Source organism: Panicum hallii, chromosome 9 (assembly GCF_002211085.1).
Source record: "Panicum hallii strain FIL2 chromosome 9, PHallii_v3.1, whole genome shotgun sequence".
NCBI lineage: Eukaryota > Viridiplantae > Streptophyta > Magnoliopsida > Poales > Poaceae > Panicum > Panicum hallii.
Genome location: NC_038050.1, coordinates 8,553,792 through 8,577,072, shown reverse-complemented (window position 1 = coordinate 8,577,072; position 23,281 = coordinate 8,553,792). Strand labels below are relative to the sequence as shown.

At 47.8% G+C, this 23,281-nt stretch overlaps 2 protein-coding genes across 3 annotated transcripts; one reads left to right on the top strand and one right to left on the bottom strand.

Annotated features, from left to right (window-relative positions):
* Nucleotides 1-394: 394 nt before the first annotated feature.
* Nucleotides 395-21,435, bottom strand: LOC112875297 (ADP-ribosylation factor-like protein 2). Of its 2 annotated transcripts, none has more exons than XM_025939097.1 (5): nt 21,235-21,435; nt 20,955-21,065; nt 19,460-19,622; nt 18,889-18,969; nt 395-605 (listed from the first exon to the last, which is right to left on the bottom strand). In XM_025939097.1, the coding sequence occupies exons 1-5, from the start codon at nt 21,297-21,299 to the stop codon at nt 555-557; spliced, it is 471 nt and encodes a 156-aa protein (XP_025794882.1). In that variant the 5' UTR covers nt 21,300-21,435; the 3' UTR covers nt 395-554. The 2 variants fall into 2 exon arrangements, with proteins under 2 accessions (XP_025794882.1, XP_025794881.1); XM_025939096.1 differs by lacking the exon at nt 395-605 and adding an exon at nt 2,267-2,460 and having other exon boundaries at nt 21,235-21,434.
* Nucleotides 1,210-2,168, top strand: LOC112875299 (glycine-rich RNA-binding protein 2-like). The gene is made up of 2 exons (XM_025939098.1): nt 1,210-1,409; nt 1,583-2,168. The coding sequence occupies exons 1-2, from the start codon at nt 1,296-1,298 to the stop codon at nt 1,970-1,972; spliced, it is 504 nt and encodes a 167-aa protein (XP_025794883.1). The 5' UTR covers nt 1,210-1,295; the 3' UTR covers nt 1,973-2,168.
* Nucleotides 21,436-23,281: the final 1,846 nt, after the last annotated feature.

The following is a 23,281-nucleotide window of genomic DNA, read 5'->3' as shown; positions in this document are numbered from 1 at the left end:
CATGTTGGGGAGTGATTATGGATGGTCGCTTTGCTTGGTGTTTTAGTGTGATACATCGTGCGTCTCGTAGATGGCGAAATAAAGGCTTGCAGCGTCTTTCCGCATCCGTTTCGTTCACCGCAACATCGGTCCTGTACTATTATCTTATAAAATGATGCCCTTCTTGCACTGAATGCGGCATTTAAAAAGTATTTCAGGATGATAATCCAAGCGGAGCCACCAAAGGTCCCATGGTCTAGTGGTCAGGACATTGGACTACCCGAGTTCAAATCTCGGTGGGACCTATTTTTGGTTCATTTCACATGTTTTTCTTTCAAATCATTTTTCCAGTTCCCATTTCACTTCTTCTGTACAGAAGATGGCCCCCTCTATTTGTTTCATTTCACATGTTTTCTTTCAAACCATTTTTCGAGTATCTTGTACAAAAGAGACGGATTTATAATTACCATCAGTTCCTGTTACCCTTCACCGCATGTGTTTCTCCGCTTTATAAACAAGCATTTATTAAAAGAAGGCAAGCATATCCCGACGCCAACATCGATAATTTTGGAACTCTAGGCTTGGCATTGTTCTTCCATATTGTTCCAGTCCCGCATGGTCGAATCCTGTTGGCAATGGATGAAGAATTATGTCCTGAGAGGCCATGGATAATACTGTTTAGCATGAAGTAGCTTGGAGAGAACGCGCATGCAATGGAGAAACAGAGTGGTAGACTGGTAGTTTAATGGGAAACCCTAGGACAACTACTCCTAATTAACCAGGCATGATTTTTTTGAAAGGCTAACTAGGCACGATTAACAATGGCCCAACGGTAAAAATTTTCGTCAGAAGATCCTGACCGTTTGTTTAAAAAATGGAGCTCCGTTGTTGTCACTCAACAGGGGAATCTGCACCGCACCGCCACGCCACGCCATTTTTTTCTGGATCCGCAACAGGTTGGGCCAATCCGATTGCCCCAGTCTGGCTGGCACTGCGATAGGTCGGCAGGCCCGACCAGACGACCCATATGAAGCATTCAGCCCCGGTCGGCTTGCAGGCCCATCACGCCATCGGCAAAAATATCTCGCCCTCGAGAACCCTCCCGGTGGACCCACCTCGGGATCCTTATCTTCAGCCGGGACCGCGCCTCCCCACGCTCACCGTCCGATCCGATCACGACGGCGCGCGTCGCGCCTCTCGCGCTATAAATTCGCGGGGTAGGGCACCCGTCTTCCCCTGTGCTCTCTCAGAGGTGGGTTGGCTTCTCCTCCCCCTCTTACCAAGTCCTCGGTTCTAGGGTTTTAGTTGGAAGGGAGATGGCGGCGGCGGATGTGGAGTACCGCTGCTTCGTCGGCGGCCTCGCCTGGGCCACCGACAACGCGTCCCTCCAGCAGGCCTTCGCCTCCTACGGCGACGTCCTCGACTCCAAGGTCCGTTCCTATCGAGTTCCGTTTCGCATGGGGTGGTGTTGTGATGGGTTCCTGTTGATGCCGGTCTAGATCTGTGCCGTGGTTCGCCAGATCTGCCTTGTTTTGATCCGGATCTGAGCTCACCCGAATCGAACGCCCTCGCTGATCCAGTGTTTTTTTTCATCTGCTTGCAGGTCATCACCGACCGTGAGACGGGGAGGTCCCGCGGGTTCGGCTTCGTCACCTTCTCCACGGAGCAGTCGATGCTGGACGCCATCGAGGCCATGAACGGCAAGGAGCTCGACGGCCGCAACATCACCGTCAACCAGGCCCAGTCCCGCGGCGGTGGCGGCGGCGGCGGTGGCTACGGCGGCGGTCGCCAGGGAGGTTACGGCGGCGGCGGCGGAGGCTACGGCGGAGGTGGTGGCGGCTACGGCGGCGGTCGCCGCGAGGGAGGCTACGGTGGCGGCGGCGGCGGCGGCTACGGCGGAGGCGGTGGCGGCTACGGCGGTCGCCGCGAGGGCGGCTACGGCGGCGGTGGCTACGGCAGCCGCGGTGACTCCGGTGGCACCTGGAGGAACTGATGGGGTGGCCCTCCCGTGCTGGCAGCCAAGTTATCCTAGATATCATATTAGTGTTCCGTGTTACTGTTCGATCCGAGTTACCCCTGAGTTTAGTGGCCGTGTTACCGTTCGATTAGGTGTTGGTTCCCCTGTTTACCGTTCCCGAGTTGTTCCCGCAATGAAGTGAGAAGAAAAGAGTGAGCAAGGTTTTTGTTCGCATCTCTCGGTGTGCTCCGAGTTGGTTTGATCTGCGTGCATTCTGACCGATTAAAAATACTAAAAAGTTTTCACCCAACTGAAACTTGAACGCAATAATTTCATCCAACGGACGCAATGATTTCATCCAACTCAAGACAGGGCATGACAAATTATCAGTCTAGGACGTAGATCCGAGAAGCGATGTCCTGCACGAGCCAATCGAATCCGTCGAGGAGCCCCTCGCCGGTGTAGGCGCTGCAACCAACGATCTTCCAGTGCCTGCTCCTATCCATCACCTCAAGATTCAGGACCTGAAAGGAAGGCACACGAGTGTCAGTCGGCCATCTGCCGTGGAGAACTGGAGTTTTGCCTTCCCAAGCCTTTTGTGGACACAGCTAAGACCTACGCTTGGCGGAGCCTTGCAAGGAGGCCGTTGCTTTCCGGCCGGCCTCTAAAGCTCGAAACCTTTAAACTTTAGAGGCCGGGATCCGAACGGCTCACTAGACGCGCTCCGATGGGACGTTTAGAGGTGCAGAAACTTTAGAGCCCACGAGCCCTCTAACAGTCTCTAATCCGCTCGCCTTTCCCAGCGCTGCCCACCCCCCCCCCGCCGCCCCTTCCCGCCGCCTGCGCCCGCGCCGCCCCTCCCCCGCCGCCTGCGCCCGCGCCGCCCCTTCCCGCCGCCTGCGCCGGCGGCTCCTCCCCCGCCGCCGCCCCTGCTCCCCCCCCCCCCGACGCGGCCCCTCCCCCGCCGCCGCCCCTTCCCGCCGCGTGCGCCCGCGGCCCCTCTGAAAGGATCGATGGACCAAGAGGGGGGGTGAATTGGGCCTTTTTCAATTTCTAAAACAAGATAAAACAACCTTAACCTATGCAAAACTAGAAAGGCACCAATTCACCAACCGGATAACTAAACAACCTACACAAGCTAGACAAGATAGAAAAGAGATAAAGCCTAGCACGGTAGAGCTAACTAGTGATCCCTAAATCAAGCACATGAAAGAATTGCATGAAAGATAATGCTTGAAAAAGTAAAGTGGACAAGGGACAACCGGATTTTTTCCCGTGGTATCGATGTGTTGGCACACACCCCTAGTCCACGTTGTGACACTCACAAAGAGTATTGTCACCTCCCAAGTCACCAAGACGAGGGCGCTCACTAAGAGTCTCCGTTCACCATCCCGGTGTGGTGGAGATCAAGCCACGTACAAATCTCTTCTCCGGGCTTCCACAATCCTTGGCAAGCTCCGCGAGAATCACCTCGATCACCAAGATCGCCTAGGTGATGCCAATCACCAAGAGTAACAAGCTAAGGTCTTCACTTGAGCAAGAACCAATCACCAAGAATGGATGCACACAAGCTTCTCTCTACTCAAGTCCTTAATCTTGCTTCTTGAATGGTTGAATCAACAAGTGTATGAAATGTTGAAGCTCAAGGTGGCTCTTGACTAAAGTATGTGTGTTTTGATGTTGCCTGGTGTCAAGAGTAGTAGAATGACCCATTGGAGGGGTATATATGGGCAGCTCACACGAATAGAGCCGTTGGAGAAAAAGCTGCCAGAAAACTGCGTAGCGCCGGTTAATCCGACGTCCCTCCAACAGTCATCGTCGGTTTAACCGGTGAATGTAAACTCCCCTTTTGAAAAACTAGCCGTTACTGTTTGGGAAGATTAACCGTCGTTGCATCGGTTTAACCGGTGAGTGTAATCATCCTTTGATCAACAGAAATACCAAGTCACTGGACAACTGCACCGACGTCCAATTTCAAATAACGTCGGTTTAACCGGTGAGTCTATTTGTCCACTGATCAACTGAAAACCGAGTCTCTGGACAACTGCACCGACGTCCCTTTTCAAATCACGTCGGTTTAACCGGTGTATTGACTTGTCCAGACCTGGTGACCTCGTTTAACCGACGTATAGAAAACTTGAGGCGTCGGTTAAACCGGTGAATAGGATTTTTCTGATTTTGCCTAATCTGACTTGAGTCTTGAATGAAGTCCAAATATTCTTGAGATATAAGTTGAGAACCACTTATTTGAGCTTCTAGAAACCTGAGTGACCATTGTGTGCATCCATTTTTAAATGACCATGTCCATGCTCAAGTTACTAAGCCTAAACCCCTCTTAATAGTGCGATCACTACAAAACTATAAAACCTATACTAACCTAAGTGTCCTTCTCAACCTTATGACACTTAGGACTAGAAAGATCCTTAGTCTTGACACATTATAGAGTTGAATGCCGAGATCGCCTTTTTGAATAATGAAAATTTGGAGGCCTCTTTTGACATATAACCAAATGAGCAATAATGATCTATAAAGCTGCACAAACTCATTAGTCACAATAATGGTTGTCATTAATCACCGAAACATACCTTAAAGGCCTAGATGCCTACAATCTCCCCCTTTTTGGTGATTGATGACAACACAGACATAAATAACGAGAGAGCGAGAAAGATATGGCAAGAATAAATACAGGCAAACTCGAAAGAAAGGAACCAAAAAGCTCAAAGGCTCAAACGAAATCCATAGATATGTCTCAAAAGCTCAGCATGCTCAAGTGACAAATGTACATATCCATGAACTAACATCAAATATAATACAATAAGAAACATCAAAAGTCAGATCGAGCTCTCTCTACAGCTACCCTCCCCCTGACTCCCTCTCCCCCTTTGGCATCAAAGCACAAAAAGGCTACTGATCTGGGTGCCGCGGGACGGCGAGGAAGCGATCCGGGTCATCGTCGTCGTCGTCGTCAGACGGTGGATCCTCAGTGACTGCTGGTAACTGCTGATCTGAAGGACCGGCTGGTGCTGAGCTGACGGGAGGTGTGGCAGTCGTCGAGGCTGTCGTCGAGGCCCTGGTGCTGGCACTGCCTGGGAGAGGGTCCGTGGAAGTGGTAGCCGGCTCAGCAGAAGATGTGTCAACATCTGAAGAGGTGAGTGCTTGAAGCTGCCGGCTGTGACGACTGCTGGGCTAAGGACACCTCTCCGCCTCCCCCTGAAGGTAATGGCTGTGGTACTGCGGGGAGGCCAACTGACTGGACTGTAGAGGGTGACTCCTGGAATAGTGAGGTCGCAGGCAGTGGAGAGAAGATAGGACGACTCGCAGACCCGAGAAGTGCTGACAGTGAGAACATAATCTCCGGAGTCGTAGAAGAAGCTGGAGCAGTGGAGGCCGGAGCAGGTGTAACTGCAAGTGCTGGTGCTCCGGCGCCCTGAAGGCCTGACTGTGCTGGCTGCTGAGGGCGAGTCCGGTGTGAGAATACAACTGTGAAATCATCCCGAACATCGCCATCATGCCCTGCTGCATTTGCTGGAACTGAGCGTCGTCCTCTGTGAGACTCTGTCAATAAGGCCGACGAAACGCTCCTCCGTAGCAGCACGCTCTCGGCGGCCTCCCTCTGGATCTGTGCAAGCTGGGCCTCATGGACTCTCCTGGCCTCCTCCTGTGCCCGGCGGTCCTCCCTCTGCTGAGTGACCAGCTGCTGTAAAAGTGCGGTGAGCTCAGACGGCTGAGACACCTGAGACTCAGAAAACTGTAGCATAGCAGCTGTCACTGGAGCTGGCTCTCCGGACCCCCCTGCCTCGTGATCGTGACTCGCTGGAGCAGGTGCAGGAAGTACTCCTCGTCCTCGGAGGAGTCTGACTCAAGATCGGACCAGTGAATCTCATCCTCTCCTCCTGGAAGCTGTGCCTCTGCGGCAAGTAACGCCTCATCCTCCTGGGCCACTCGGGCCTGTACCTCGGGTGCCAACTGTGCCATAGCAGCCCGATCGGCCTGTCTGCCTCTCCTCCTGTCTGAGGGTGCTGTCGGACGGTAGACTGGAAACCATGGGACCTCGTCCTGTCTGTAAACTGCACTGACGGGGGACTCAGCTGGCACAATCATAGAACAAATGAAGCTGATCCAGTGAGCATATGGTAACTGACGCACGACACCCATCCCGTCAGTGATGACATCCTCAATCTCAGCCAAATGAAGTCAACAATGTCGAACGGCTCATGAGTAAGGATGTGAAGAAGCAGTAGCTGCTGCAGACCTGTGAACCCCTCTGGGTAGCCACTCCTCGGGAGCAAAGTCCTCCGGAGTGCCATGTGAACTGCGTAAGCCTCTGGGTCAGCAGGCTAGGGACTCTGGCGTAGGAAGCAGGGAATGGCTGACGGAAACACTGAGAGATCACCTCGTGAGAAGGTGCAATCCCGCCAATCATAGCCCTGCGTGGTGGATCTGCATCACCGTAGACCATCTCGTGCAGAGAGACATCAACTAGGTCAACTCCAAGAATCCCTGCAAGTGTCGCTCTGGACAAACCAAACACCTGCCCTCCAAACATGAAGTGAACTGCTCGGCGCTCTGGGGCAATCCAAGCTGTGGCGTAGAAAACTCTGACCCAGTCCTCAATATATCTGTTCCTCTCAATCGAGAGCAACCTGGGCAGACCTCTGAAGTGCTCGAAGTGCTCGCGGACATCAGCTCCCCCTGCAGCTGTCCTCAGTGAAACCCAGTCCAGTACTCGGTGAGGGAAAATCCTGTGGCCCCGTCTCTGATAGGTCTCGTAGAACTGGCCTGAAGGAGCGTCCAGAATCTACGATCGACCCTGCTGTCTCGTGTCACCGGGAACCACTCCTCCTCCTGTATACTCCATCTGAGCCTCTTGACCTTTGCCGCATTGGCCTTGGTCAAGTTCTGGAGCAGCACACCTGGCTCCAGACGCACGACAGTGTCCATGCGGAACACTGCGCGCTCGGCCGCTAGGGCCTCGGCTCGTCTAGCTGCTGCTGCTGCTGCGGTGGACCTGCGAGGCTCCTGTGGCTGGTGACCTCCTCGCGTCCTAGGTCCAGTGCGACGCTCGGTCGCAGGTGAGGGCTGCTCTGCAGGGGACGTCTGCCGAGTGCGGCCGGAACGTCGTAGAGCTGGTGACTGAGGTGTAGCCTGCCCCTGAGACTGCTCAGACTGGTCTGTCGCTGACTCTGACTCGGACTCTGCCGCTGAAGCTGACTGCGCTGACTCTGCTGCTGCTGCTGCGGCTCTGGTGGCCCTGCCTCCTCTGACTCTGCCCATCCCTCTGCCTCTCCCTCTGCCCCTGGCTGCTGGATCTCTGATCGCGAAAGGACGAGCACGGCCTGACGCCTGCTCCTCGGCGGCCTTAGCCACCATCTCGGCCCTCTCGGCCTCTCTCGCTGCGCGAGTCCGCTTGCGCGCGGGCTCCTCAACCACTATCTCCTTCCCCTTCCTCTTGTCACGACCCATCTCCACAACAGAAGGAAACAAGAAACCGGCGCTGCACGCTCGGACAAACTGCAGAACACGTGGCGTGCGCGGCGTGAAAGAGTGAATGCGCGAGAGCGAAGCAATGTGCGTGTGCAAGGCACGTGGGCTGCGGCTGGGATGACGCGAGCGGCGATGGTGCGGAAGTGGCGGCGCGGGGGCGCGCGTGAAGGCACGGGCACGGACGGACAGCGGCGGCGTGGGCGCACGCGAGCTGCAGGCAGCGGCGCGGGTGCAAGCGGCGGCGGCGCGAGGGCGGCGGTGCAGTGCGTGGACGCGAGCGGCGCGGGCGCGGGAAGGCGGCGGCGCACGGACGGCGAGCGGCGGCGGCGCGCGGACGGCGAGCGGCGGCGGCGCACGGACGGCGAGTGGCGGCGGCGCACGGACGGCACGAAGGCGAGGGGTCGAGTGGAAACGAAAGCGCGAGCAAATGGGTCGTGAGCCGGCAAGAGAGAAATATGACATGTGGACCCGGCAGAAATTCTTATCGCCGGTTGATCCGACGCTTAGGTTTTGAGCACCGTTTGATTGCGTCGGTGTAGTTTACCAGAAACACTGCCAAATCTGTATCTGTACGCCGGTTGAACCGATGATCTGACAAATGAACTCGTCGGTTGAACGATGCAAATAACAGTTGATTTTCAGGTCAAAATTGTGTTCTGTTCATCGGTTGATCCGATGCTGCAAATTTTGTATACGCCGGTTGAACGCCTGAAATGACTGAGCTGTGGCTGACACTTAGTAACGCCGGTTAAACCGATGGGTATAGATCCATTGAGCGTCGGTTTAACCGGTGAACCCAAAAACCCTCTCTCAGCTCACTTTTCTATGCTAAGTCCAATGAACTTATAAGATTCAACCAAACTCAAGTTAATGGACTTGCATAGGCGACTTTACCCCTCAAAATAGGATAGCTTAATAACTTAAATAGTTTTTCTTTTCAAAATCAAGGGTAAGTCGCAAGAGAGACAAAGTGTCAATTTAAAATGTATGAGCCATGTCATAGGAATATTGAAGGAGGAAAGCTTCAAACTCACAATGACCTTGCTCACTAGGCAATAACGCACCTAACACTTTACTCTTTTCACTTCTCATGAATTAAGATCTTGCACGTAAAACAAGTCTCATTTTCATCAAGTGATCTCCTTTGTGACCTTTACGCATGCAATGATAATGCAAATTACAAACACATGCAAAAGAAAGGTAAACATGAGATGCACAACTATATGACAAGAAATGCATAACGAGAATTCAAGATCTACTTGTCAAATTTGATCCCATGGAAAGCTTCATCATGATGAGCCTTTCTACAAGCCTAGAGGAAAACAAGTGGACCACCACCTCTAGCTAAACCCTTGCTCATCACTATCTTACCATGGTTAGACAAGTGTCCTATATGTATGCATTTTCCTATATGACATGGCAACTTACATGACGTTTGCCGCATCTAACACATTTAGCTCATTTCTTAGCCTAACAAAGGTACTCTCGTCTAAAGGTTTTGTGAAGATATCCGCCAATTGCTCCTCGGATCTCACACCTTGAAGGGAAATGTCCCCCTTGGCTTCGTGATCACGCAAGAAGTGATGGCGAATATCAATGTGCTTTGTGCGAGAGTGTTGAACAGGATTCTTGGCAATTTTTACGGCACTTTCATTGTCACAAAGGAGTGGTATTCTTCCTAGTTTCACACCAAAGTCCAAAAGGGTTTGCTTCATATATAGAATTTGGGCACAACATGCACCGGCAGCTATATATTCCGCTTCCGCGGTGGACAAAGCCACGGAATTTTGCTTCTTACTCGACCAAGAAACTAGAGAACGCCCAAGCAAGTGGCAACCCCCGGAGGTACTCTTGCGATCGACACGGCTTCCGGCAAAATCCGAATCCGAGTATCCCAAGAGATCTAAGCTAGCGCCTTTGGGGTACCACAAGCCTATGCTAGGAGTGTGCTTGAGATACCGAAGGATTCTATTCACAGCAGAAAGATGTGATTCCTTAGGGTTAGCTTGAAAGCGGGCACACAAGCACACGCTAAACATTATATCGGGCCTAGATGCGGTAAGGTAAAGCAAAGACCCTATCATGGAGCGATAGAGGGATTGGTCAACCGGTTTACCGTCCACATCCAAGTCGAGATGCCCATTGGTTGCCATGGGTGTCTTGATTGGCTTACATTCATCCATCTTAAACTTCTTCAAGATATCTTTAGTATATTTTTCTTGATAAATGAATGTCCCTTCCTTCATTTGTTTGACTTGAAAACCAAGGAAGAAGGTCAATTCGCCAATCATGGACATCTCGAATTCCCTAGACATCATGGTAGCAAACTCATGGCTTAGTAAATCATTAGTTGAGCCAAAGATAATATCGTCAACATAAATTTGACAAATGAAAAGGTCCCCGTTGACGTCTTTTGTGAACAAAGTGGTGTCCACCCTCCCGATCTTGAAACCTTGCATGATTAGGAAGTCACGAAGTCTCTCATACCAAGCCCTTGGAGCTTGTTTGAGTCCATAGAGTGCCTTGTGCAACCTATAAACATGATTAGGATTCCTCGGATCTACAAACCCGGGAGGTTGCTCAACATAAACAAGTTCGTTAATAAAGCCATTTAAGAAAGCACTTTTCACATCCATTTGATATAACTTGATATTATGATGTGAAGAGTAAGCAAGAAGAATGCGGATAGCTTCAAGTCTTGCGACCGGAGCAAAAGTTTCACCGAAATCCAAACCTTCGACTTGAGAAAACCCTTTTGCCACAAGTCTTGCTTTGTTGCGTACCACCACCCCATGTTCATCTTGCTTGTTTCGAAAGACCCACTTTGTGCCGATGATGTTCTTGTCTTTCGGAGGAGCTTCGAGGACCCAAACTTCATTGCGGGTGAAATTGTTCAACTCTTCTTGCATGGCCATCACCCAATCCGAGTCCTCAAGTGCTTCCTCTATGCTAGTGGGTTCAATACAAGAAACAAACGAGTGATGTTCGCAAAATGAAGCATGCTTAGAACGAGTACTTACTCCTTTGGAAGGACTACCAATGATTTGACCAATTGGATGATCCTTGGATATGCGATCATGCTTCACTAGCGGTATTTGCGTGGATGCTTGTTGGGGTGGATCATGAGTGACTTGTGCTTGTGGTGGAACATTTTGCTCTTCTTGTTCTTGGACTTGGGGTGTTGGTGTTGACACATTTTCTTGAGGTAGTGGATCAACTTTATCTTGAACTTCATCCACTAGGGATGCCGTGGAGGTGCTTGGTATAGATGAGGAAGGTCCTCCCCCTTGATCATTGCCTTCATGCATCTCTTCCGGCTTGATATCCCCAATGGACATCTTCTTCAAGGCTTCTTCAATCTCTTCATCCCCTACATTCTCATAGCCAACAACCTCCTCTTGGGACCCATTAGATTCATCAAACTCCACATCACATGTTTCTTCAACTAACCCGGAGGTTTGATTGAATACTCTATATGCTTTGGAGTTTGACGCATAACCAAGAAAGAAACCTTCATCACATCTACTTTCAAACTTACCGAGCCTTTTCTTCTTATAAATGAAGCATTTGCAACCAAAGACTCGAAAGTATGAAATATTTGGTTTCCTTCCGGTGATGAGCTCATATGGAGTTTTCTTGAGGAGTCGGTGAGGATACACTCGGTTGGATGCATGACACGCCGTGTTGATTGCTTCCGCCCAAAACTTCTCGGACGTGCCATAATCATCCAACATTGCTCTTGCAAGAGTGATGAGAGTCTTGTTCTTTCTTTCCACCACTCCATTTTGTTGGGGCGTGTAGGTGGCGGAAAACTCATGTTTGACTCCTTCTTCATCGCACCATTCTTCAATCTTCATATTTTTGAACTCGGTGCCGTTGTCACTCCGGATCTTCACGATTGGGGAATTGTATTCCCTTTGAGCTTTTCTTGCAAATGTCTTGAAAATTTCCGGAGTTTCACCCTTATCACCTAGAAACATGACCCAAGTGTAACGGGAAAAATCATCAACAATTACTAGGCAATAGAGGTTACCACCAATGCTCTTGTATGAAGTTGGACCAAAAAGATCCATGTGTAGTAGCTCGAGCGACTTGGAGGTAGACAACATCGTCTTGATAGGATGATGAGTTGCAACTTGCTTCCCGGCTTGACACGCTTTGCATAGCTTGTTCTTGTCAAAAGTGACGTCCTTTATGCCGGTGATCATCCCTCTCTTGTGGGCTTTCTTGAGGTTGCTCATGCCAATTTGAGCAATTCTTCTATGCCAAAGCCACCCAAGAGACGACTTGGTGAAGAGGCAAGTCATGGTGCTTGTTTGCTTTGAAGAGAAATCCACCAAATAAATATTGCCATGGCTAAACCCCGTGAATACCAATGACTTGTCTTTTTCATAAGTCACTACAACACCATTCTTGTCAAAGGTACACGTTAGTCCAAGATCACACAATTGTGCAATAGAAATGAGGTTAAAACTAAGTGCTTCTACAAACAAAACATTTGAAATGGATAAATCTTTTGAGATTGCAATTCTACCCAAACCTAAGACTTTCCCCTTTGAGTTATCACCATAGGTGACATGTTCATGATCGCCGGGGTCTTCAAGTGAGGTGAACATGCTATCATTGCCGGTCATATGTTGAGAGCAACCGCTATCAAGTACCCAATGTTTTCCACCGGCTTTGTAGTTCACCTACACACATGAGAATTTATTTTTGAGTTTTCGGAACCCAAACAAGCTTTGGGCCTTGCACATTTGTGAAAAGAGCTTTTGGGACCCAAAGTTGCTTGGGGAGCTTTTTCCGCGACTCCTTAGCAATTTTGCCAATGAACTTGGCCTTCACCTTGCCCTTCACTTTACTCAAGAGAAAATGATTATTTTGGAACATTGATGAGTAATTCTTGGGTAATTTAGGAAGAGGACGTGATGGTAAAGTGCACTCCCTAGTGTGGTGCCCGGTGACTTGGCAATGTTGGCAATATGAACCAAGTTCCTTGATGAAGCTTGTCTTGATCTCCGGAGAAGGAGTTGTAGCCATGTTTGGCTCCGGAAATGAACCAAGACCTCTCTTACCATAGTCACGGGCATTGTTGAAGAGAATCTCCTTGTGGATGTATTCTCCCCTTGAGAGTTTCTCCACACTACTCTTGAGGCTTGCCACTTGATCCATCAATTCCTTTTCCCTAGAAGAGGCAAGCTTGGCCACAACATTAGTGGCATATGCATCAATGAGTAGGTCATCACATGAAGTAGAAGTATTGACCTTTTCATTAACAACTTTCTCAAGACTTGGGTCAATTACTTCATAAGCAAATTCAAGTTCTTGATACTCGTGAGCCAACTCCCTATGCTCTTGTTTGAGCTTTTTGTGGCTCTCTTCAACTTGCTTAGCAAGTACAAGTGACTCATTGTGCTTTTTGAGCAAGTCATTGTACTTACTAAGTAAGTCGTAGTGGGCAAGCTCTAACTTGGCATGAGTGCTCTCAAGAACTTTAACTTTGCCCTTTTCTCTCTTGATGACGGATGTATACTCATTGATGAGGTTAGTAAATTCATTTGGATCAAGCTCTTCATCACTATCATCTTCACTATCTACCTCACATACCTTGGTGTTACCTTTTGCCATGAGGCACATAGGAGGCGGAGGTAGAGATGGTTCTTCATTGGTGAGGGCGATGGTGACAATGTCTTCTTCATCACTTGAGTCTTCGCTTGATGAGACATCGGTCACCCATTCTTGTTTCTCCACCAAGAAACTTTTCTTGGTGTGCCCTTTCTTCTTTGGGAAGAGCTTGGTCTTCTTATCATGGGTCTTCTTCTTCCCAAATCTCTTGTTTTTGTTCTTCCTCTCCTCTTCTTCATCATCGCTTGAATCATGGCGATGCTTACTCTTGTTGTCCTTGCTTCTTTTGTCCGGCTTGGGGCAATTAGGACGGATGTGTCCTTTTTCGCCACAATTGTAGCAAATCTTGTTCTTGACATCCATTGGCCGGAACATTCCCTTCTTGGAGTCAAAGTTGAAGCCCTTCTTATTGATCTTCTCATTCAAGCGTGTGAACTTTCTCATCATGAGAGCAAGTTCTCCATCATCTTCAATATCGGATGAGCTCTCAAGATGATCATCTTCTTCATTGCTTGAGCTTGAGTCTTGTTTGACCATCTTGAGCTTGCGGGATTTGTTTGTCTTGGTCTTTAGAGCAATTGACTTGCTTGATGTTGGCTCTTCGGTCATACCAAGAATGCTCATTTCATGAGCGCGAATTTCGCCCACAAGTTCTCCAACTTCCATTGCGGCGAGATCCTCCTTTTGAAGCATAGCATTGATAATGTTATACTTGGGCTTTGGGAGTAGCATGAGGATCTTGCGATTGATGGATGCACTGTCAATTTTGGATATTTCAAGTGCATTAATGTCCTTGACAATGACATTCAAGCGAGAATACATATCATTGCAATTTTCATGAGCTAGCATTTTGAAGGAATCATACTTAGCTCTAAACAAGTGATATTTTTGTTCATGAACTTTGGTGGAACCTTCATGTATTTCAATGAGCTCCTTCCAAATATCACTTGCTAGATCCATGCCATTTACTCTAGCAAAGACCTCCTCACTAATAGCTTCGAAAATTGCATTTCTAGCTCTAGCATTCCATTTTAATTGGTCGGGGGTGGGATCTCCGGTGAACCCGACTTTAGTTGCCAACCACACTTCGGGGGCAATCGCATCAAGGTATGCGGCCATGCGAACTTTCCAATAGGCAAAGTTCTTGCCCTCGAAGTGAGGCGGCGAACCACCCATCTTGGCCATAGCTCTAGGCGGTGAAGCCTAATGATCCAAATGAGCAACGAGGCTCTGATACCAATTGAAAGGATCGATGGACCAAGAGGGGGGGTGAATTGGGCCTTTTTCAATTTCTAAAACAAGATAAAACAACCTTAACCTATGCAAAACTAGAAAGGCACCAATTCACCAACCGGATAACTAAACAACCTACACAAGCTAGACAAGATAGAAAAGAGATAAAGCCTAGCACGGTAGAGCTAACTAGTGATCCCTAAATCAAGCACATGAAAGAATTGCATGAAAGATAATGCTTGAAAAAGTAAAGTGGACAAGGGACAACCGGATTTTTTCCCGTGGTATCGATGTGTTGGCACACACCCCTAGTCCACGTTGTGACACTCACAAAGAGTATTGTCACCTCCCAAGTCACCAAGACGAGGGCGCTCACTAAGAGTCTCCGTTCACCATCCCGGTGTGGTGGAGATCAAGCCACGTACAAATCTCTTCTCCGGGCTTCCACAATCCTTGGCAAGCTCCGCGAGAATCACCTCGATCACCAAGATCGCCTAGGTGATGCCAATCACCAAGAGTAACAAGCTAAGGTCTTCACTTGAGCAAGAACCAATCACCAAGAATGGATGCACACAAGCTTCTCTCTACTCAAGTCCTTAATCTTGCTTCTTGAATGGTTGAATCAACAAGTGTATGAAATGTTGAAGCTCAAGGTGGCTCTTGACTAAAGTATGTGTGTTTTGATGTTGCCTGGTGTCAAGAGTAGTAGAATGACCCATTGGAGGGGTATATATGGGCAGCTCACACGAATAGAGCCGTTGGAGAAAAAGCTGCCAGAAAACTGCGTAGCGCCGGTTAATCCGACGTCCCTCCAACAGTCATCGTCGGTTTAACCGGTGAATGTAAACTCCCCTTTTGAAAAACTAGCCGTTACTGTTTGGGAAGATTAACCGTCGTTGCATCGGTTTAACCGGTGAGTGTAATCATCCTTTGATCAACAGAAATACCAAGTCACTGGACAACTGCACCGACGTCCAATTTCAAATAACGTCGGTTTAACCGGTGAGTCTATTTGTCCACTGATCAACTGAAAACCGAGTCTCTGGACAACTGCACCGACGTCCCTTTTCAAATCACGTCGGTTTAACCGGTGTATTGACTTGTCCAGACCTGGTGACCTCGTTTAACCGACGTATAGAAAACTTGAGGCGTCGGTTAAACCGGTGAATAGGATTTTTCTGATTTTGCCTAATCTGACTTGAGTCTTGAATGAAGTCCAAATATTCTTGAGATATAAGTTGAGAACCACTTATTTGAGCTTCTAGAAACCTGAGTGACCATTGTGTGCATCCATTTTTAAATGACCATGTCCATGCTCAAGTTACTAAGCCTAAACCCCTCTTAATAGTGCGATCACTACAAAACTATAAAACCTATACTAACCTAAGTGTCCTTCTCAACCTTATGACACTTAGGACTAGAAAGATCCTTAGTCTTGACACATTATAGAGTTGAATGCCGAGATCGCCTTTTTGAATAATGAAAATTTGGAGGCCTCTTTTGACATATAACCAAATGAGCAATAATGATCTATAAAGCTGCACAAACTCATTAGTCACAATAATGGTTGTCATTAATCACCGAAACATACCTTAAAGGCCTAGATGCCTACACCCTCCCCCGCCGCCCCGCCACGGCCCCTCCCCCGCCGCCTGCGCCCGCGGCCCCTCCCCCGCCGCCCCCGCCACGGCCCCTCCCCCGCCGCCTGCGCCCGCGCCGCCCCTCCCCCGCCGCCGCCCCTTCCCGCCGCCCCCGCCGTGGCCCCTCCCCCGCCGCCTGCACCCGGACCCTCCCGCTCCTCCTCGCCCGCGCGCTTCTAGCCGGCGCCGCCTTCCTCCTCTACCCCTTGGCCCCCGCCGCGCGCGTCGAGGGCCTCCGCGTCGACCACTTCCGCGCCGACCGCCCGCGCTCGACCTTTGGCCTCGCGCTGCGGCTCCGCGTCCGCAACACGGGCTTCGTCCTCCCGCTCCGCTACCGCGCGGTCTCCGCCGCCGTCTCGTACCGCGGCCACCTGCTCGGGTCCGCCCAGGCGCGGCCAGGGTCTGGCGAGCTCGCGGGCAGGGGCGAGGTGTACGCGGATGCCGAAGTTTGGGTGGATAGGGGGTAAAACTGTAATTTTACTCACATTAGAGGGCTTTAGAGGGCCGTAACGAACACCCCTCTAAATATTAGACCTCTAAAATGTTTAGACCTCTAATTTATAAAATGTTTAGACCTCTAATTTATAGGTCTGTGTTTTAGACCCCTCTAATGCGAAACGAACACACCCTAGATCGCCTCCAAATTCTAACTTTTTACACCCTCTCTCCATCGCACTCTCTCCATCACATCAATTTTGGGACACATGCATGGAGCAGTAAATGTATGTAAAAAAATTAACTAATTGCACAGTTTAATTGTACATCACGAGACGAATCTTTTTAGCCTAGTTAGTCCATGATTAGATAAAATTTGTCAAATACAAACGAAAACGCTACAGTATCGTGTTGCAAAAAATTTGCAATCTAAACAGCCCCCTAGATGGATGAAACCAACAATGACAACTTTCTAATCCCTGGTGGTGTTACAAGTCGCTAGTGAACTTAATCCAAGCTACCTGGTCCCTGTTGGATGCTCACAGGACCAGTAAGGCAGTAACTCGAATTACTGGAAAACACTATCACTTCGAGTCAACATTAGCTAAATGCAGAGTAAAGCAATTTTTGCAGGGACTGCATACAGCTGAAAATGGCGCAAGCCGTATACTTGTACAGCAAAGAATTGCCTCCCAATCATGCAACTATATTGCTAGCAAGTTACAACCCTACTTTTCACCACACATCTGCTACTTCTACAGCATTTTGCACGCACTTTTTATCTTTTGGCATGAGAGCTTCAACAGTATCTTAGAACCTCCACAGCAATTTCCATCTAATCAATGGAAAATGATGGAGTGTTGCAGAGTCCTGGTTCGCAAGGAGAACTACATGCCGTTGACAAAAATCTATTTTACAGGTTCATAATTTTTAGAGAATAAAATGCAGACTGATCACGAATGACTGGATAGTGGATATACAACTATTGCAGCAAAATTGGATGCTGACACGATATAGAACTATTCAAGAGCATAACTGGTGCTAACTACATTCAATTGAGCATATCCTTTTGGGTCCACATCAAAGCAGAACTGTGCGTACATACGGGCAGGGGTACCTCCTGCTAGTATGTCCAACCCGAGGGGTGCGAGGTTATCCGTAAGCTCGCGCTAAGCTTTTTGGTGACGGGGTGTACGGCCCGGGCCTGACAGCTGGGATCACGGTCTCCGGACCTTACCCCGTGCTCTAACAGGTCTGGCGCCTCCATGTGCCCATAAGGATAAGGTGCTCAGGAACGGCCATCACGGGCCCGAACCCCCGTGGGGTGGTCCGGTGCCGCCACGTGTGGAAGCCGGACCCTCTAGGGGTCCGTGCACCTGGGTCGGCCTCAGGGGCCCAGACCTCCCTTTCCTCCGGGGAGGAGGTCCGGTGTCGCCACGTGCCCCTGAGGAACCGGCTGCTAAGCCAGCTCTGCTACGTGTTCGGTGGCAGCCAGCTTTCTGCGGGACACCAGCCCAACTACCGTATTAAATGCCGGTAGGTGGGGTGCGCGTGCCCGGGTCAGGACGTGGGCTGTCCACTGACACGTCGGGTAGGTATGCTGACACCACGGTAAGTCCGCCAGTTACCGAGGCGGCGCGTCGCATCACCACACCGCGTACGAAGGCGGGCGGCGTGTAGTCACATCACAGCGCCGCGCGAGTGAGCAAAGGGTAATTATGATCTGCTGCAGGAGGGCTGCGGCGTGCGCAACTACAGTATGCGCTGAAGCTACAGCACGGCAGGTCAACACGGCCCCTTCGTCTGTCAGCGGGAATTGACCCAACAGTGACAGCACGACTTCCACTGTGCATGTCACTGACAGCAGGCACTGTGCTGGTGAAACGGTACATGACCATACCCTGGTAGAAGATATGCACATCAACTTCCCGATCGAGAACTACAGGGAGAAGCCGAAGAGGAAGATTTCCGAATCTGTGGCATAAAGGCTCCAATGGGTACGTTATCTAATATGTCGTCGGGTCCACCTGTCGGGGCCCCGCTCAGTGTACGCGCTCCCCTTGAGCATATAAAAGGGAGAGCGCACACGATAGAAAGCAGGATTTTCAGAGACACCCAAGCTCACGAGCTCTCGGAAGCTTTAAGTTCTCACAAATAATACAACACACAGTGGAGTAGAGTTTTACGCTCCGGCGGTCTGAACCACTCTAAACCCTTGTGTGCTTTCTGTATTCATTCACCCCTTGATCTACCGTTCCTTGACTTCCCCCAAACTCATCCTAGACTAGGATTAGGCGGGTGCATTCCGCCACCGAACTGGAGATTTCCTCCGACAAGAACCTTGTCAAACATGAGTGTGGCACATGGTAATAATGACGCCACTGACAGTAAATGAGCACATGAAGATCAGTATAGCTAAACATAACTGGCCTATGGAATCTGTTTCATGTCTGCAGCCTTTGTCTAACAGAAGCATACAAGAGGCAGCCAAATAAACATAAGTCTCAAATGCACATGTAGGAACTGAAGTTTGCTTACCTTGGCAATTTCAGCTGGTTTTAGAGCTCCTTGTATGTCTTGTTTATTTGCAAAAACTAACAATGAAGCTCCGGCTAGTCTCTGTTAAAATTAATAATTCAAGGATCATTCAATTGGAATACTGTCTGAATACATAAATTTCTTAGCCTAGGCTGGCAAAGAGACATTATTCTTTACTGCCAAACACATGGCATAGTTCTTCACTAGTACCACCCTCAATGTTTGAAATGTTATTTCAGTACCATTTCAAGCCAAGACAAAGGGATTCATGGGTATAAGCTCAATAGCACATTAAATTTGATGCCCGATGGTGGGGGTGGGGTGGGGGATCAAGTTTCACGTTCGCTTAACCATGAGACCCCTGTCATTAACTAAACGGGCTATCATATTAATCATTAGGACTACACAATTATAGGTGGGCTAAATGAAACGAAATATACTTAAAAGCAGACGTTTCAGTCATCTTCTCACGGCATTGAAGGACAACAATGTTTTTATGTACCAAATTTTATGGAACTACAGCTAAATATTCGGTTCATCACTATCGCTTAGAGGTCTGGTAATAGTATACCTCTTCTTTCAAGAGATTGTGGAGTTCAGCACGGCAATCATCAAGCCTTCGTACGTCTGAACTATCAACCACCCAAACTAGCCCATCAGTCTGCTCAAAGTAATTTCTCCAATAAGATCGGATAGTCTTCTGTCCTCCAACGTCCCATATGTTCAACAAGTATCTGAGACAATCACCAAATTAAAATAATTAACCAGACCCACTTGCAGTAACATGAAAAAAAAGCATGATTGTCACATGTGCTATGCCTGGTATTTGGAAAATGACAATGAGGGTCTGCAACCTATAGTACTTGAAAATTGTGTCTGCTCTTCTGATGAACTGAATGTTCCTAAAGTTCAATGCTGCACTAAAAAATTGCATCTATAATTATACTGAACTGAATCTTCCAAAAGTTCAACACTGCACTAAAAACTTATAGTTGTTTGAAACTACAAGTAATGAAAATGCATCTCCAGCAGAACTTTTAGGTTGCGTGAACCAACATGCAACATTGGACTATCAAATTGCTAGCCTGTGCAGTTTTTGTTTCACAATTCTACAAACACAGAATTAAAGCATCAAACTGTTTGTTTGATGGCCAAACATGTGTTGGCTACAAAGAAGAAATGCTGGATTTTGTCCTCACATCTTTAATAGACCCTATTATCACGCAATTTACTTCAGAGTTATCTACTGTAATATTCTACTTAACAAATTAACAGCAATCCAATCAGTAGACCAGGAGGAGAAAGCATTACGGCTTCTCACTGCATGATATCAGATGAACATGCCCCCAGTAAACAAGTGCAATATGTTATCTCAATTAAGGGAAAAATATCAATTAATTCACTGAATCATGTTTTATGTAACGTATCGGATGAATGTGTACCAGCAGGAAAACTTTTGGTAACTTGAGTGGGAAACCTCAACATGGCAACCGATCCCCATTTTGTATGAACAAACATGCAAAACAAGTCTGTCAAACTGCTGGCCTATGCAATTTTTATTTCACAGTTCTACAAACGCAGAACAGCAGAAGTAAAACATTGAACTATTTGTCCCATGGCAGAACATGTACAGAAGCACTATTGACCTTTGTCCTTAACATCTTCAATAAATCCTACTGATATAATTTACCTTGCAGAGCAGACTACTCTGTAATATACTAATTTGGCAATTAACCACAATGTAATCCTCAGGGCGAGAAAAAGAATGTGATGGCAGGGTTCTCAGTTCCACCTCATTGTATCAGACAAAGGTGCAGCCCATAAACAAACGACTCCACTAAATTATCACAACTAAGGTGAAAACTTCTTGATGTTCTAAATTGCAACAGTGGCACTAAACCATATGAACTGAACTAATGTATCGCCCTTTTTAATTTAAAAGCAAGGAATTCCTTTTGGGACTCAAGCCTAACATAACACTCGACTCTAAAGCAAGCAACCTTATGTCAGAAATGCATATGCTCAGGAGCTGTAGTGGACTAGAAGAGGAAAGAAGGAACGCATACTTGTGGTACTTGATGGTCTTGATGTTGAAGCCGAGGGTGGGGCTGATGACGCTGGTGTCCTCCCCGTTGATCTTGAGCACGATGGTCGTCTTCCCCGAGTTGTCCAGACCCCTGAGGCGAACCCACATCGCATCACATCAGCCGCCATGAACCAATGCAAACGCCAAACGAAAGATTGAGCAGACCGGCGGCACGAGCACTGGATCCGAACGAATCTAAGAACCGTGGGGAACGGACGCATAGGACATCAAAAAGGAAATGGAGGGCGGAGGGAACCTACACCATGAGGATGCGCATCTCCTTCTCCTTGCGCTTGATCTTCCTGATGATGCTGAGTAGCCCCATGATCTCGGAGGGAAAGCGGCCGAACAGAGGAGAGGACCGGAGGCGGGCAGGGGAGAGGACTGGCCGAACAGGGGAGTCCAAGGCCGCCGCAAGCAGAGCAGACAGACCAGCAGAGTGATGCCAACTTCTCCCTCACTCCAGTTTTCTCTAGCAGCAAATTTTTCAGTCTCCTCCTCCTGGGCCGCAAGCCCGCAACCACCCAGCCCGTTTTGCATCCTTGGACCTGTCTTTTTGTACCCATTGGCTAAAATACTAGACCTGGGCCTAGCGTGCAATATTTTTGTCCAAGAAGCCGAAACTTTACTGGATCAGGTCCAGACAAAACCGAGATGAGCCCAAGCATGCAATTGGCAAAAAAATGAAGCAGGTCAGGCGCGTGTGATTTTACCTGCCAAACCAAGTGGTATACTTTTGCCCTCAAAAAAAAAGTGGTATACTTTTCTTAATAATTACCTCTGTTATCTAAAAAAGCTATAAATCTCAAAGGTCAAACAATTCAATGTAATATATATGGAACTACCCAAAATATGAACCAAACAACTCAAATATAACTAGATGTTTTGGTAGTCATCGAAAAATAAAAAACATAAATAACATATTTAAAAATATATATTGGAGATTAAAGTAAATATCTCTTTGTCGGTCATATTTCCTATCATTCGAACTGAAACTGTGTTGCATATGTTTTAGTTTAACTCACATCATCAACTTATTTTTAGATGCGGTATTCTTTGCATTGTGGCATAGAACAAAGCCATGGAAGCCAAACAAGCTAATAAATGCATTCACATTTGCTCATGCTTCATAATTGGCCTTAGTACAAGAGCATGATGGTCCTTGGGCTTGTTTTAAAAAGGATGATTGGTTTAGAGTATACGATCGATGACTTGCATTTAGCTTGTTTGGTTGTGTAGATTACCTGATTTAGTTATACTTTTTTAAGATGTCGTATGAATCAATTACCATTAAGTAAAGAAGAAGAAGAACACAACTAGACGCGACAGATGGCGTGAACTGAAGACAACAACATTCTTGGCATGGCTATTATTGAGCTTCTCTCCAACACGGGAATAATATGAGCTTGCACACAAAAATAAACTACAAACACACAAAGTGTGCGACCAGTCTACTGTATGATTAGCAAGTATAAGTAGCACCATAGCAATACATAAAAACTTCTATGTAAATACCAGTCTATTTTAACATAAAAACTTCTAGGAGGAAGAGCTAGCCAATACCAAGGCATTGCCTATTCTCAATCATGTTTTATGAAGAGTGATTATAGCAGGATATTAGAAGCAAAGTCACAAATAAACACTATCATCAGCCTTTCGCATCATCCTTGTAAAAGACATCAACATCATATCTGACATGTCATTGACAACAATGTCTCCCCTTCTCAAAACTGTAGCGTAGAAATGTCATTACATGCAATTCCCTTGGCTCCACCATCACACGCAGGCTGGCTTGATTTGTCTCTTCAGTTCCCCACAAATCAAGGGACGATAATGCTTATGTATTGCCGACCCAATCTAGCCTGAATCCGTACATATTAACTTTACACAAATGCTAGAGTATGTATCTATGTAGAGTGGTAAAGCGGCTTAAAATTTAGCCTAAGTAATCTAAGGGTCGGATCCTAAAAGGACCGGGCTCTAATCTTATACAATTTTAAGATAAAAATATATAAGGGCAAGTTGATTAGATTGTGAAGAGACCACCAGACCACGATCCATTACCACTCCTAGGCTATACGCCAGAGAGCAGTAGTTGTCACTGTATATATATATATTTTAAAAAATATGTGTACTGTATGTGTTGGAGAAAAAAGTTAAAAAAGAGTAGATCTGTCATCTATGTTCTGAAAAGTGTCACGATCGGCCTCAGCCCGCGTGATTTAGTTTTTTTTTATCTAGCAGATCCACCAAATATTTTTTTTATTTGGTAACAGTTTTTTGTGTGCAAAAAACGAAATTTGTCAG

What these genes read in the sequence shown, in the direction of transcription:
- LOC112875299 (XM_025939098.1), top strand. Translation starts at nt 1,296, where the DNA reads ATGGCGGCGGCGGATGTGGAGTACCGCTGCTTCGTCGGCGGCCTCGCC. An exon ending in GCGACGTCCTCGACTCCAAG is followed by an intron (nt 1,410 to 1,582) that starts GTCCGTTCCTAT and finishes ATCTGCTTGCAG; the next exon opens with GTCATCACCGACCGTGAGAC.
- LOC112875297 (XM_025939096.1), bottom strand. Translation starts at nt 21,299, where the DNA reads ATGGGGCTACTCAGCATCATCAGGAAGATCAAGCGCAAGGAGAAGGAG. An exon ending in GAGATGCGCATCCTCATGGT is followed by an intron (nt 21,066 to 21,234) that starts GTAGGTTCCCTC and finishes GGTTCGCCTCAG; the next exon opens with GGGTCTGGACAACTCGGGGA. An exon ending in AAGACCATCAAGTACCACAA is followed by an intron (nt 19,623 to 20,954) that starts GTATGCGTTCCT and finishes TGATTGTCTCAG; the next exon opens with ATACTTGTTGAACATATGGG.